This window comes from Emys orbicularis, chromosome 1 (genome assembly GCF_028017835.1).
Source record: "Emys orbicularis isolate rEmyOrb1 chromosome 1, rEmyOrb1.hap1, whole genome shotgun sequence".
NCBI lineage: Eukaryota > Metazoa > Chordata > Testudines > Emydidae > Emys > Emys orbicularis.
In genome coordinates this window covers 358,953,436-358,970,133 of record NC_088683.1, presented here as the reverse complement: position 1 = coordinate 358,970,133, position 16,698 = coordinate 358,953,436, and the positions used below count along the sequence as shown (strand labels likewise).

Sequence of the window (16,698 nt, the reverse complement as noted above, 5' to 3'; positions counted from 1 at the left end):
ACACTTATATACATGTACTTCTACTTCCAATCAACTTACTTACATTGAACACAGCCCAGGAAAGAGCAGAATGGCCTCCGCCATGCAACAAAAGTAAGACAGGGCCCTCCGATCCACTTTTATAAATTCGAAAAGTGTATGAACAGTTAAGGACAATGTTTCTTAATAAAATTATCTGAAACAAGCTACTGAGTTCGACCCTTCACAGCACATACAAGGTCACCAGCACTTTATTATTACTCACGTACGCAAGAAAGCCCCAATTCTGCCTTTTGTTCAGCTTCAATAGGTTTGTACAGAATGATGGCCACTGATGAGAAGGAGGAAGGTGATGGTGATGAGGAAGATAATGGCTAATATTTCAGGTTGTTCGACAAGGGACAGGACGAGTATATGGATATTCAGATGTACATTCTGTATTATCTCCATCTACCTTGCTGGGTTAGAATGTTTGCTAAATGTATTAAACTATTGTAAATACAGAAGGGTTCCTACAGGGGGCGTGTTGCAACGGTGTACATCGGGGTTCGCAACTGAACAGTAATTTTAATACTGGGCCTGATCTTGGGACAAGAATCTGCTGCATCTCAGACTGATAACTGGGAATTCTTAAGTAATCAAATGAATACATAATCTACAGATCAAACTACAACCAAGGGAAAAATGTAGCCCATACTATCCACCTAGCTATACTGCCTACCTCCCCATCATCCCATACTCTGTTATGTTCCTTACCTCCTCATCACACACCCTCTTTACCATGAAAATAGTATCTGTACGTAATGTATATCAAAGAAAGCAAATCAACAGGAAAAAATTAAGTTAAAAGCTTGGAATGCTCAGGACGCCATTGGGGACCACAAACTGGTGTTTTGTCTAACACGCTCTCCAATTACTTGACTGAGGAAACAGACAAATCTATATGTATCACTCTGGGCAATAAAATTACCCTTGGGAATCCATGAGGTAGTATGGTGCCTTTGTTAAGGTAAGCTGTAGGGAGACATCAGCTATCTGCATATCCTGGAAAGCCAGCTAAAAAAGTAGCAAAATCAGTAGAATAATGGTTTTCAACCTGTGGTCCATGGACCCCGGTCTAAGATTTCCACAGGGGTCCACACCTCTATTCGAAATTGTGTAGGGGTCCGCAAATGGAAAAAAGGTTAAAACCCACTGATCAAGGTAGTGTGCACCAGGGATAGGACACTGGACTGGGAGTCAGGAAATCTGGGCTCTAATACACAGATTGATTGGAGAAGTCAGTTAACTAGAGCTGGTTAAAATAGAAAATTTCTGTTCCAAGGGGAATCCTGACATTTTGAAAAAGTTTCTCTTTTGATTGCAACAAAAAGTAGAACTAAAAAATGAAATGGAGCAGCCAGCACCACCTGACTCCCAGGGACCTGCCAGAGAGCAGGGAGCTAGAACCCGACAGCCCTGGCTCCAACCAGGCTCCTGGTTGCATGACAGGGAGCCTTTCAAGGTGAGAGCTCCAGTTTGAGAGGGGCTCCCAGACTCCCTGCTGCCGAGAAGCTGGGCAGGTTACCATGGGAATGTTTCAGTTTCAACAAATTGGCATATTCTGTCAGAAAATTTCCAGCCAGCTCTACATTCCACCTCTGCTCTTTTCCCTTCCACCCTTTGAAGGTCTCATCTATTTAGAGCACCTCCTGCAGGACAGGGACTGTTTACACTATGTTTTTGTACCATGCCTAGCGTAACAGGGCTCCAATTTTGGTTAGGGCCTGTAGGTGCTACTGTCCTACAAATAAGTCAGTAGGAACTCTGAAACCTGGGAGAGCTGCCTAATCTATGCAGAACACGATTCAAGAGAAAACAGAGTGGACAGTAGTGACAAGCTAAGTGAAGAATGTTACTCAGGTTGCTTCCATGGTGATTTTAATCCTCTAATGCACCACACACACTTCTGGACCTACAGAAACAACAATGGCTCTTGGCTCTGGATTGAAATTTGGCTTCCTATCAGCCTGGAAAGGGTTTACTTTTCCTTTCTCACTTTGCAGTTGAGACCCGTTTAAGTTATACTAATTTGTACAAAGTCTAATCTATAGAAATGCTACTTTGTATGTCTCCAGCACGTCTTATTCAAGGATCTCAAAGCACTTTACGAACAATAAGTAAGGTTCACAACAGCCCTGACAGGTAGGTTTTGTCCCCATTTTATAAATGAGGAACCTGAAATACAGAGAGAAATAGCTTGGCTAAGGTCATTCAGAGCATCTATAGCAGACCCAGGTAAAGAACTCCTTATTCCTGGTGCTGTGCATTAGCCTTCTGTTTGCTCCCCTTGCTCCTGAAACTGAATGGTTCAAGGGATTTCCTTGGAAGTTGGACAGATTCATCACTTGGCTCCCAATGGAGAATCCAGAGTCAACCAGTGCAGTGCACAGAGTGGGCAGAGGAAGGGAAGGCATGCAGGAAATTTATTGTTTCAGAGCCTCTCTCAGGCAGTCTCTGCTGGCAAGATTTTTCTGAATCCTGGGCAGAATTTAAAGCTGTCCTCATTCCAGGAGAAGGCTGAGGTAGCACCACAGAAGCTCTCAACCTAGCTATGGCTCTCCTCTCTCTCTGGAAAGGGAGTTCCTCCCCCATTCCCAATTAGTAGGCAGCCAGTGGTACATTGCTAAAGGGCATCACTCATCCACAGGCTGAATGAACATGGTGAAGCATAAGAGGAGTTCAGCTTCTTTTACGGAAGAGAGATGTTTTCCCCTGGTGAATTTGGTGCTAGTGATACAGTGTCTCCAGATGCCTGGCTCTCTCTCATCCCAGTACAGGTACGCAGCGTAAACGTCTCCCACATAGGTATATCTCCATATATTAGCAATCTCATAGCACTGGAAGGGACCCTGAAAGGTCATTGAGTCCAGCCCCCTGCCTTCACTAGCAGGACCAAGTACTGATTTTGCCCCAGATCCCCAAGTGGCCCCCTCAAGGATTGAACTCACAACCCTGGGTTTAGCAGGCCAATGCTCAAACCACTGAGCTATCCCTCCCCCTAAGGGAAGGTGCACCTCAATCCTGACCTGCAACTCATTGTGTTATCCTTGTCATGGCCTGGACTGAACAGAATGATGATTGTATTAAAAACTGTGAGGTTCTTGTGCGATGTTGACAAACCTGCACTAGAAGCGTGGCCATCCCAGGAACATGAACTAACCTGACAGAGGTGTGTGTGGGGTGTGTGGGTTAGAATTTGATCTCACATCTTCAGAGGAGAAAGGCTAGAGCATTAACACACTATTACCTAGGTCCCATGGACACAGTTTTGAATGACCAAACATTAACTGAGATGAGAAAGCAATACCAAGAAGCCAACTTTTCTAGATATTTTCCCACTGCAACCTAATCGTTGGCACATAGGTGTTGCCTGGGGCAATAGCACTGATTAGCACAAAGGAAAAGATGGGTAATAGAGGGAACCATTAAAAAATGTAACAGAATCCCTGATAAACGCCAAGACATACAATGAGATCAGGAAGAATTCAGTCTGGGAATAAAATAAAAGGATATATCCTTGCCGTTTTCGTTTTCAACCACAACATCTTCCATAGATTCAAAGTACTGGCTCCACGGGACTGGGGAAAAGTCTCGTTTCCTTCCAGGACTGCAAAACAAAATTTTTGCAAGAGTATAAGTATTTTATAATGCTTCACTCAGAAATTGCCATAAGCTGATGAAACAGCATGTTTTAACAATGGACATGTCATAGCAACACTCGACAGAGGGTTAGGATAGAAAGTGACGGATACTTTGCCTGTAGTTCCCTCATATAGTATTAACAGTTTTATAGTCATTAGCCATTCCCATTTACCTCCCTTTAGGTTTTTTTGTGGCAAATCAGAGAGAAACAACGGACAGAAGTAGGGGAAGATGTGAAGGTAAGAATGTTTTTCCGCTAAGTGATACTGAACAAGAATTATGATAATGAAAAGGTTACTACAGACAGGTCATATTCTATCCTTGATCTTTGTGCAAAGTTCCACTAACATCAGGAGTTCCATTGTTGATCAAGAGTAGTATACAGTCCTAATTTTATGCTTCAGCCCAAGGACCATAATTAAAAATGGAATTAGTCCATCTACAAAAACCATCTTGATGGTTTTGGCTTGAACAATAAAGAGTCAGCTACTTAACAACCTTAACCTTTTCAGATTGGTGATACCTTATTCGAAGTAAAAACATCTTCGACTCCCATATATTTTTTATTTTTATTGTAAGAGTACTAATGCTAAGCGGATATAATTAGTGTGTGTTTCGAGAGGTTGACAGAATACTTGACATTGAAGGGCAAGGGAATGTGGGAGCAAGGTTTTGTTTTAGATTTTAATAGGGTTTTAAATGCCTTGCAAGCCCCTGGATTACCTTCTATGAATCCCCTGGAGGTCAAGACCCACTGCTTGAGAAACAGTTCTAGCTTCACCAAAAAATTGAATGGCCAATTGAGTGATCCAGTTGGCTGAATATTCCTAGGTATTTAATAGCACACATGGGAGAAATACAGCCCAGAAATCAGATGGTTTCACAACTAGATATCTGCCAAATCATTGCCAAAGTACTCCATGAAAGAGCATTGTACTGTGTAACCGGCACTACGTAGATCTGAGAGACTCATAAGGGAGCTGTCATCAGTGGAGGGAATGAGGAAGGGTCTCTTTTCATGCTAACATTATTGGCTTAGAAAGCCATTCTCAAACAGTGGACTAAGAACAAAAGTCCAGACATCAATGGCTGGATTGAACAGATTCAGCTGATGAAACAGACGACTTCCTGCACACCTCAGGTCCATAGAGACCTTACGTATTATTAAAGTGCCAATCATCTTCGTATGTAAGTAACTGACTCCTATGGTGGTTTTCTCTATGGTGAGGGAGATAAGGCATGTCAGTAAGGCAGTGTGCACTGCTGATGCCTCTGTGGAATTGTCTCTGTCGCTAGAAAAGACTTAATCTCCTGGGCTATTCAGCACTATACTCTCACCAAAACACTAAATATGAAATACCACCATCGCTCATTCAGCACATAGCACTCAAGAGCCAAAGGTGTTGGGAGGCACTACAGCCCCCTTCTAACGTATGCATTTTCTTTCCTGTCCACCATGCACAGTCCCTTTTGCCCCCACTCAATCACGGCTCTCAGTTGGTGCAACTTTATGGGGCCAGCTGGTGACTTCCTACCCAGCACTGAACAGCCCCAGAGACTGGAGCCTGAACACAGGCAATAAAGCAAGGCTTGCTCTTTCAAAATGTGAATATCATCCTTTATTCCCTAGAGGGGAGAACACAATATTAGAGCAAGCTGACTTACTTCCCCACTTAAAACAAGGATCTAGCCTCCAGCCCTGCTCATTGACAGGTATATCACTAGGAATTGCAAGCAGCATGAACTAGCAATTGCATCGAGTGAGAACTACACTTTGTGACCTGAAATTGGTAACAATACACTCTGAGGTGCCGAGCTGCCACACAAAATGCAGCTTGTTCTGAGTAGGAAGCTATAAGAGACACTGTGGGAACATTACACAGCACAGTACCCAGAACAGAAATGCCCAGTTAACAAATTTGAAGATGATTTTTCCGCCCCCCCTCTAACTGCCATAGCAGAAAACTCAACCAGGAAACTAGAAACCCAGCTGAGCTCAAGGCCTTTCTCAGTCTCTCGCACCCTTACATCACCACTACGAATAAAAGAGTCTACAAAGGAAACTTTGCTGACAATTCTGTTGACGATGCATAGGACAAAAATCTCTCTCTCAGCGTTAAACTCATTCAACAGGACTAACAAGGCTTTGTTTTCGCATTGACATAACCAAGCAAGACAAAAGCAGCAGAGAGGATGAGTACCAGAGGACTATTCCGCTTCTATTCTGGGGAGGGTAATCAGCAGAGAATATTAACATCGGGGATTGAAACATCCACTTCCCACAGTTAGAAGGAAAAAAAAAAAAAGAAAAAAGAAAGAAAGAAAGAAATGGAAAGGCAACTTGAGGTTTTGTAAAACTAAAATCTATTTTCCATTATATTTCTAGATTTACTTCTCTGGGTTTCCAGACTTCAGTATTATTCGTTGTCAAGCTTCAATGAGAAGATGACACATCCACACACCTATTTTAAGATAATGATAAATCCTGTTATCTCAGCTTCCTCTCATTTTCTGAATGTGAAAAACTAGATTTGAATGCAGATGTTGAGGATCCAGCTGGCTGAATGAAGCAGAGAGGCATACACCACAGATCTGTGGATGACTGCTCAGCCCAACCTGTAAAAATATCAGGTGAGCCCATAAAATCTCCATTCATCCAAGGAAGAAAGACTATTCTTTTTGGGGACTCTATACTAAGGGCACGTCTAAACAATGAGTTAGTGCATGGCAAGGTAGGGTGCAAATCTACAACACTCCTACATGCGATGCACTAACTCAGTCCGTGTGTACCCTGCTGCTGTGTGCTAAAAGTTCCCTGGTGCTTTGAAAGAAAATTCTGCAAAAGCAATAAGCAGACAAGGACCTACTGGTCTCAGTGCATATCAGCACTAATGACATTGCTTTATGGGATACTTGACAGATTATAGACGACTTCAGGGAACTCTGAAGGAGAAGAATGGCTAAGTGATCATCACGGAAATCCTTCTTGTCCCACAGGTAAAGGAAAACAGAAGGCAGAAGATTTTGGAAGTGAATTGCTGGCTAGGTAAGTGGCATAAGGTGGTTTGGATTTTGTGGAACATTGGTCTACTTTCTGTACAGTTTGGCTGGCCTCCATCTCAGTGGAAGGGGAACCAATCTTCTAGAGGGCTAGACCAATCAGAGCTTTAAACCAATAACAAAAAGAGGGGACAAATGAGCATTTATTTAGCACAAAATTATGATGTTGTGAACAAAAACAATCAAGTTACAAAAGGATGTGAAGAAAATAAATTTACTTGCTTATACACCAATAATAGGAGTCTGGCTAATAAACAGAAAGAATTGGAAGTTCATAGTAATGAGTATAAATCAGAAGCTAGGAATTGTAGAAAACTGATAAGGAAAGCAAAAGGACACAAGGAAAAAATCTATGGTCAGCAGAATTAAGGAGAATAAGAGTTTTTTTAAAGTATATTAGGAACAAAAAGAATCCTAACAATGGTATTGGTCTGCTACTAGATGGAAATTACACAGTTGTCAACAACACAAAAAGACAGAAGTGTTCAATAAAAGTGTCTGTTCTATATTTGGAAAAAAGTCCAATGATGTATTCATATCATGATTAGGAGGATGGAAAAACATTCAATTTCAACAGTAACTAAGAAAGATGTCAAACAGCAGCTACTAAAGCTAGACATTTTAAAACCAGGAAGTCTGGATAACTTGCATTCAAGAGTTTTAAAAGAAATGGTCAAGGAGCTCTCCAGACAATTAATGTTGATTTTTTATAAGACTTGGAACACTGCGGAAGTTCCAGAAGACTGGAAGAAAGGTAATGTTATGCCATTATTTCAAAAGGATAAACAAGGCAAGTTGGGTAATTATAAGTCTGTCAGCCAGCCATCAATCCAGGGCAAAATAATGGAACAGCTGTTATGGAACTCTTAATAAAGAATTACAGGAGGATAGTATAATTAATGTCAATCAACATGGGTTTATGGAAAATAAGTTAGCTTGACAAGATCTGATATCAAAGAGAAGGTTAAGGGGTGACAGTCTATAAGTATCTACACAAGGAATATCAATTTGATAATAGAGGGCTCGGCTAATCAATCTAGCAGACAATGGCATAAGAAGAGTCAATGACTGAAAGTGGAAGCTAGATGAATTCAGCCTAGAATTCAGGCACAAATGTTTAACAGTTCAGGTAATTAACCACTGGAATAATTTACCAATGGTTGTGGTGGATTCTCCATGACTGGGAATTTTTAACATCAGGACTGAATGTTTTTGCTAAAAGGTCTGCTCTCATTCAAACAGGAATTAAGTCAGAGAAGTCCTCTGGCGTGCGTTATACTGCAGATCAGACTAGAAGATCAGAACAGTCCCTTTTGGCCTTATCTCTACAAATATATATTCCAGATAAATCATTGATTTATTGATTGATTGACTAATAAGATGATTTTATGAAGTTGACTTAATATTTGTGGGGTTTTTTTTAATATGCCAAGAACTCCTAAATGGTTTTTGATAAACGTTAGCTAAAAAAAAAAAAAAAAAAAAAAAAAAAAAAGGTTGGTTTTTTGCCCTGTCTCTATTGCATTTTCTGCTGTGCACTCTCTTAGCCTGGATTGGATATTTTTGGTCAATAGAGAATCTTGTGTGTGACTGCTGCTATCAGTCCTTTTAAATAATATTTATAACTGTAGGATTTAATAAAATTTAAAAGAGACATCTCTAACAATTATGGTTGCAAAGAAAACCCTTCTGGAGTGACCTGATGCAGTCCCATCTCCTGAAGTCTGCAAACAAAAAGCACCAATCTCTGTCCAGCTACTATGAGCTTTTTCAAGCAGAGCCAGGTTGAAATGTACCCAACTCTAGTCAGTTTCATGCCTGCTATTTACAACCTATAAACATTGAAACTAAACAGCCCAATTTTCAGTGTCTGCTTGGGAAAACTGGTGGTGGTGTCCCTAGCCTCTTCACCAGAAGCTGGGAATGGGCGACAAGGGATGGATCACTTGATTATCTGTTCTGTTCATTCCCTCCAGGGCACCTGGCATTGGCCACTGTTGGAAGACAGGATACTGGGCTAGATGGACCTTTGGTCTGACCCAGTATGGCGGCTCTTATGATCTTAACTATGAGCAGGGAGAACTGGAGCTTTTCATGGAGAAAAGAGGATCAAAGAAACCAAGGTCAAGAGGAAGGGATAGCGATACTTCCTTCCCAACCCCAAATCTGCTGCAGGCAGCAATCAGAAGACAGTGCAATTTATGCTAGCAAAAGAGAAAGTTCCTTCTTCCTTCCAACAATCAAGGGAGGTGGCTTTCAGATTTTTCCAGATGCCTATTAACCAGAGGCTAATATGAAAGACTGAACATCTAAGCAGGACCCAGGGAGAACACTATGGTAGGAAACCTACTACCTTGAGTTTAGGACTGGGCTCTTCACCAGGAAGTTGCCCTGCATCTCACTGGAGGGGGTCACCTCATCTTTTGCAACAGCCTCTGACTAGGTGAGCTTTGGTAAATATTTCAAGCCCAGATTTTAAAAGGTTAACGTTTGGATAGAGATATTTTCCAAGGGAAGTAGCGGAAACCCCACCATTTGAGACATTTAAAATGTGATGGGACAACATATTCTAGCAATCCTCTATTAGCAGGGGGAATGGGACAGAAAAAAAGTAGATGTCCTAGGAGTTAATAGGTCCTTCCAGCTCTAACAAAGATATGTATCTGCAGATTAATGACTTTTATTTAAAACAAAAGATTTGTTAAAACAATATTATAACAGGACTAAGATCTGACACTGAGCTCTTACTAGGAGTGAGAATAAGTATGAAATTTTTCACAAGATGGCTGGTGCCTGCAGAAGGCTGAGAAATATCTTATTTCAAGCAAACACTTGTGTATTACACAGTATGAAGATGCATCGGTGAGATGGAGCAAACATGCAAATTTTACAAAATGGACTGCACAAAAGCAATGGAGAACATGCAGTAGAGAATTAATCTCCACTGGTCTCTGAAGGAATATACTAGATAGAATCCAATATGTCTAGTCCTTCTCTAGTCTATTTTCCTTAGTGACAGATCAAGCAAGCATCCAAAAAATCAGACGCAAGCCCAACAACAGCTGTGATTTTGCACCTTTTCATGTTGAAACAGCATTTTTCTGGCCAAATAGTTAAACTGTGATGGAGATTAACTAATTACTGCTTTTTAACATGTCCAACAAACTAAAATAGTAAATAAAAATTGATCCAATGTAATAACATTTGTAGACTGATCTGAGAACAATAAACCAAGCCAACTAACACACACTATGAATTAAATCAGAATCAAAGAACTAGTTCCAGGCACTTTCAACAGCTAATTTTAACCTATTGTGTGGCTTGTCCTCACCATTGTATAATGAACATGTGCACGTACCACGAGTGAAGCAGCAGACATGACAGGAGTTACTTTTATTCCTATGCAATACTCCAAGAATGCAATACTCCATTCCCCAGCAAGAAGCATCCACCTCCTTTTTGACCAATCCTAGGATACATGTTAAAAGGAACATAGTGTGCTAGTCAAATATGCACCACCTACAGGCAAATCCTGTTGCAACAAAAGATGATAAATGGCCCCGGGAATAGTTTGATTCAGTTAATAAAAAGGATGTGACAAATCCATGTTTTCAGTATTAAACTTGCTATCAAATAACTGATCTGAATATTCAGTGAATACTTAAAATACAAATAGTGTGTGTGTGGGGGTGTTAACTAGCACAAGGGGTCTGTCTCTGGAAGGAGCTAGTTAGCAGAAAGAGATGCAGTGCACTCTAAGATGTACATTTGATTTTTCTCACATCTTGTAGCTCTGTTAAAACCAACCAGCACTGTGTTGCAGCAGCCATTTTAACCTTTCAATACTCAGGTTATTTAAATACTAATACTAGCATTATTCATAAATTAAAGTACAGATCCAAGATTCATTACATTCCTGCTACATGGCTGTGCTCATTTGTAATCTCACAGGGCCAAATACTGTTCTCATTACACTGCTGTAAATTTGGAGTCACTCCACTGACACCTGCTGAGTTGTTAAGATTTACACTTCCGTAGCACAGCTGAATTCAGCCTCATGTGGCATCACACGTGGATACAGCACCATGGTTTTCCTTTCCCTACCACTCGGATTTTGCTTTAACACAGAGAATATCATGTGCTATGCAACATGAGGGAGCCATCATGTTGGAACACAGCATAGTAATACAAGCAAACCTATTTCCTGTCTGTTCTCTTAGTCTCCCTGAATTCAGATACACTGTAACATCACATTACACACAGCCCACTGAGACGCCTCATAAAAAGGCTTTACTGTCCTAGATAAAGTTGTAACAGTTCCTCGTTGCCTGAGAAATCATCAGTACAAATGGCAGCAACAACTCCTTCCCAAGATGGATAACATCAGAGTCAGAGGAAGAGGTTATGAAGAAAGCATCCGACCAATATTTAAAGTGCGGCTGGTTTAGAAATCTCAATTCCCTCGTAAATCATTTTTCTATTTGCTTGGAGTGATTCAAGTCACTCCACTTCTACCTCCCACGATCTGCACCACAACGCCTCAGAAATCACACCCGACAGACTGGGTGACAGATGATAGGCAAGTCAGCACTCCCTCGTCAGGTCTAGTGGGAGCAATGCAGAGGGGTTACTGGGAGGAAATCGGTCTGCTAACATTTTAAGATACTAAGTCTAACTAGATTCCATTGGGCCTATTCCCAAGTCCGAAAAAATTAAACCCAACTCTTCTCCAAGTGAACAGATGTATGAACATGATGGGAGACGGTATCAAATCATCTTTAAAAAAAAAAATTCACATGCCTGTCAATTTTTTGTTCCAAGTAATATCTAAGATGATTATAAACAAAAGATCAGGGAAAAAAAGTTTCTTTAGTTTTACTTTGCACATCTGACAGCACTTTCTTTATGCAGTTTAGTTGTTGCCATGTCGGTCCCAGGATATTAGAGAGACGAGGTGGGTGAGGTGATACAATAGAATCATAGAAATATAGGGCTGGAAGGGACCTCAAGAGATCATCAAATCCAGCCCCTGCACTGAGGCATATTTTTATTTACAGTCAGTTTTACTATTTCCCTGTATGGTCAGTCATTTTAAATAAAATAAATAAATTAATGGAGATATACCTATCTCCTAGAACTGGAAGGGACCTTGAAAGGTCATTGAGTCCAGCCCCCTGCCTTCACTAGCAGGACCAAGTACTGATTTTGCCCCAGATCCCTAAGTGGCCCCCTCAAGGATTGAACTCACAACCCTGGGTTTATTAGGCCAATGCTCAAACCACTGAGCTATCCCTCCCCCCTTGTTTGTGTGGGCCTTCCACACAGCAACAGGAGACAGAAAAACACTTAATAGCAAATTGTGACTGTGAAACCTTAAAAATTGGCAGAGCATATACAGAGGAGATTTGAAAGCTCTTTGAAGATGGGAAGTGCTATATAAGTGCTAAGCAGTATTTAGAAGCACTCCATCTATATTATCTAACTGCAAAACTTTACCAGGAACAAACAACAAGTATTTTCAATCCATCTGAAATTATTAGATATATTCATTCATCACAGGTTAACAGAGATCAAAATTGCAATGAAGCGAAGCAAGAAACACTAACAAAGCCAACATGACATCAACTAGAGCATAAGAAGCGACCAGAACTTACTAGGCTTTCCTTTTGTGTATTGTTCCAAGTCAAAAATTAAAACAAGGGTCAATAAGCTGAGTATTTAGGAATCTGTTGTACTGATGCAAAGGATACATCAGACAATGTACCAGCATTTTGCAAAAGAACTCAAGAAAATTGTTAACATCAAAAGAAATTGTAGCCACTTTGGTCTGTAGGCTGAAAGGTCCCAGGACATCAAGCATATCTCACCCCATGTATGGAGGAAAATGTTTCTGAATATTATGTTCATTAAAAAGAAACATTTTGGAGCCACCTGCCTTGAGGAACCACATGACAGAAGTGGCAGCACAATAGACCAACATAGGATTGCAAACTGATTTCCATCCTGCTTTTAACACAGACTTAAATCCAGAAAAATATTGGTGTATTCATATTTTACTTAGGAGACCTGTGACACTTAATATTTAAGTATTAAAGTAGGATGACAGCACTAACTAAACACTTTTTTATGAGTATCTCAGAGCAACTACTTAACATTTGTTTATAGTGCCATGGGTGTGCACAGTGCTTTAACAGAAAGAATTAAGACAGGCTCCTTGCCAAAGTGCTTACAGTATGTGGACCCAATACAAGGTCCTCAGTCCCTTCAACTCCCATAAAAGAACTGTATAGGACGAGACTCTAAGTTATATTTAACTTAAATACAAGAGAGATGATGGACAAGAAATGGGAAGGTTTACATAAAATAAGGCTGAAAGATCCTTTTTTGCAAAGTGTGCATGTTAGGGTGGGGTTTTTTTAAAAACACAAATTACCATAATTAAGCTAAATAAAAGGTTGATGGGGAATGGGTTTCAGTGTTATAAACATTAATCCTCAGAACATCCCGATGAAGTACGGTAGGTAAGCAGCTCCATTTTACACATGGGGAAATTGGTGGTTAAGGGACTCAGTGGCATGTCAGAGAATAGAACCCAGCAATCCTAACCACTAGCTAGGAGACACAGAGCTCTCAAAGCCAGGTGCACTCTCCAGACAGATATCCTCCTCTGATAAGTCACTCAGTTCTACTCATTTTATTAAAACCTCTTGTCAAAAAGATTTCACAGCAGATACATACAACAAACGTCTCTAATAGGTGGACTGCATTTTCAGACTTTTGTTTAGTAAAGTTGTGGCAGTTTTTAATTCACTCCACAGTGCTTCTGTACTGCAGTAGAACATTTGATACAAACACATATTGCTCCATGTCCCAAGACCTCCGCAGTAACTAAACAAAACATACTATAGATTTTTTCATTCTCTCATTTCTACTTCTGTGAAAAGTACAAGGTAATTCTTAACTCCGATATTCCTTGCTTTAGGTACAAAGCCATGTCATTAAACACTTCAATGCAATTCAGTTTTAAAAAGAATTATGAAAAAATATTAACAAGGAGTATAGCTTATTAATGTTTATTTGAAACTTTTAAAACCAAGTAATTAAGATCTAGAGTAAGTTTTATTGCATATCATTCATTTATATAGAACGGAGTAAGTCGAAAGTTAAAGAGAGCCATTTAGAACTATGTGAAAAGTTTCTGCAGAGGTAAAAATACAAAAAATACTAATTTTCAAGAAGTAACAACCTATCCACTTAAACATTCCCTCCACCTGCAGAGGCCAAAAGCATTTGGTTAATATCACAGAGGAGCAGCTTACAAAATTAAATGTTGTAAATTATCTAATCTCCTGCTTCAGGGTAAAGCTGATTTCCTGTACTCATCTGATAGGATATTTCACCCAATAAATGGCATTGCACCGTACAGAATCAGGCCTTGGGCATTGTGCCTATGCCCTCAACTCACACTGGATTCAGCCCCAAATGTATTACAGAAGTAGGCTTTACCTTCTTCTGAAGGATCAGCTATTAGTCACCGCCCCAATTTAGATGCCATTCTTGATGATCTACTGATCTCTTTCAGTGTGGCAAGTCCATTCCTAAAAACCAGTGGTTTGTTTGTCTCCAAATTTAACAATCTTGAGTTAGCAGCATCCCCCCCCCCCCCGCCAAATGATACATGCCAGCTCCAGCAGAGAGGACATTTTTATAGCATAGTTTAAGCTTCTAAAAATACACAAGACTTTGGCAGCACTTGATAGGAGTGGCAGTAGACCTCCTTCTAACAAGTTTCATTCAACAGTTATGCTGTTAAACTATTTGAGACTAGTAAAAGTTGTTTCAATAGAAACAGCTAGTGCACATCAGGGTGAAGGATCTTTCTGTTCACCTGACTAGTGTATGAAAAGGGCAGAGAGTCTAACTACCTGTACTTCTGAACAGCCCATCATCACAATACCTAGGCTGCAAGATTAAGAATCGCTGCAAGTTACAGCCAAAGTAGGATTAAATCCTTTGCACTCCCCTTGTTAACCACTATTTAACATCCTTTTAACCTTTCTGCTTTTAAAGAATGTAATGTTACCTTAAACATGGGACTACTAGCTACATTCAAAAATATGGGTGCAGAAGCTGAAGTTATTGTGAATGATCACTAAGAAATGGTTAGATCCAGGGTTGTCAGGACCTCTGTGTTATATTTATGACTATCACTAATTCACTGTAAGACTATGGGCCAATCATGTAACTCCTCTCTGCTATGGTTTCCCCATATGCAAAACTTGGGCTAATGGTACTTTCCACCTGCATAAAGCATTGCCAGTTTTTTAGAGAAAAGATGGTAGAGAAGTACAAAACACTACTTCGCATACTCTTTCATTCTGTACCATCATTTTCTACCTGGATTTTGTGCATCATTTCAAATGCCAACTAAATTCATCCTTGGCCTAAATGGCGGCAACATGCACCCTCTTTGGTTTGGAAGTGAACCTGAGCCAGTAACGTGCGCACCCAAACATATTACCTTTCCATAAGCCCTCTACTTTTCCATTAGTCTCGGTCACTGTTACCAACACCGTCCTCCCCAGCGCCCAAACCCTGTCTCTGGCCCTTCATATCTGGGTCCTGACCAACTTCTGCTGCTTTACTTTACAACATCTCCACATACAGCCTGCGCACTGGTGTGATTACTGTTAACCTCCCCTTCTCCAAATCTGCACAGCTATAATCTCCTTCCTGTGTCGATGGAAAGTTTTTCCATTGACATAGGTAATCCACCTCCTTAAGGAGCAGAAGCTAAGTTGACAGAAGAATTATTTTGTTGACCTAACTGCATCTACCCAAGGAATTAGGTCAGCTTAGCCATAGTGCTCAGGGGGTGAATTTTTCACACCAGGAGTGACCTAGCCAGGTTGCTCTAAATGTTAAGTGCTGACCAGGCCTTTGCTCTCAAATTATACACTTAGACTTGTTTATAAAACTCACTACCTGTTTGCGCTGTGTTGTGCAGTCCCAGATGGCAGATTGTCACTTCCCAGGAGCAAGGACTTACTCGCCTGGCAGAGTTCATCTACTGCCCAGCTTCATGTAGACTCCTGCTGGGTAATAATATTTAAGCTAAACTTGCACACAGTTAGCCCCAGTTAAAAGAGCATTTCTTCATTCACAAATAAACACAGCTTCAGAGAAGACTCATAGTTGAAAATGAAGAGATGTCCTGAAATATTTATCTTCACCAGGCTCTGTTCATGACAGAAGGATGTTGAGGGATCTTAATAAGAGAGTGTATTCAATTAGACAAGTGAGTTAAAGGAAAAGGCAGCAGGTAGGCCCCAGTTTCAAACTATGACTACTTCAAGTCATCATTGTCAGTTGGGTAGAAGGAACACTAGCTCCCACTTAGACAATGTGCATTAGTTAATAGAATCTCTCTGAGTAGGAGTCGAATCAGCTGCCTATGCCAAGCTAAGGAGATGCTCTTTACCGTAAATAGGCATTCAGCGGTCTAATTCTCTTCATATAGATAGACAGATGGTCTGACAAGCTAGGTCCAGACACATCTCATAAGCATTTGTGAACATCCTGATTCGAAACTGAATTTCCAACAAAAACACACAAGAAACACCAAAATTATTAACATAAAGTAACCCTCCATGGAAACTATTCAATCTGCTGAAATACATCTCAAATTAACATGTTAGAAATCCCATCCCATGCCTGAGGCCAATGTCCCAAATGTTCCCTCGCCCACAACCGGCACCCTTGCCTCTCCTGCCAATCCCCACCCACCCCGCAATGGGCACCTTCACCTCCTCTGCCAATCCTTACCACCACCACACAACCAGCACCCACGCCTCCTCTGCCAATCCCCCCGCAGAATAAGTATAAAATTAAACAATTAAAGTTAGCTTAAGTTTGGTTAAGTGTGTGTGTGTGGTAAAGAAGGCCCCAGCCAGCAAGTTAAAGAAAGCTGTAAAA

At 40.6% G+C, this 16,698-nt stretch overlaps 1 protein-coding gene across 1 annotated transcript in view; it reads right to left on the bottom strand.

Annotated features, from left to right (window-relative positions):
• PPME1 (protein phosphatase methylesterase 1) overlaps window positions 1–16,698 on the bottom strand; it is a 33,505-nt gene that overhangs the window by 15,327 nt on the left and 1,480 nt on the right. Inside the window, exons 2-3 of the mRNA XM_065419677.1 lie at window positions 3,535–3,628; window positions 44–136 (exon numbers count right to left, since the gene is read on the bottom strand). Coding sequence (XP_065275749.1) covers window positions 44–136; window positions 3,535–3,628 — 187 coding nt within the window. The remainder of the gene's footprint in view (window positions 1–43; window positions 137–3,534; window positions 3,629–16,698) is intronic.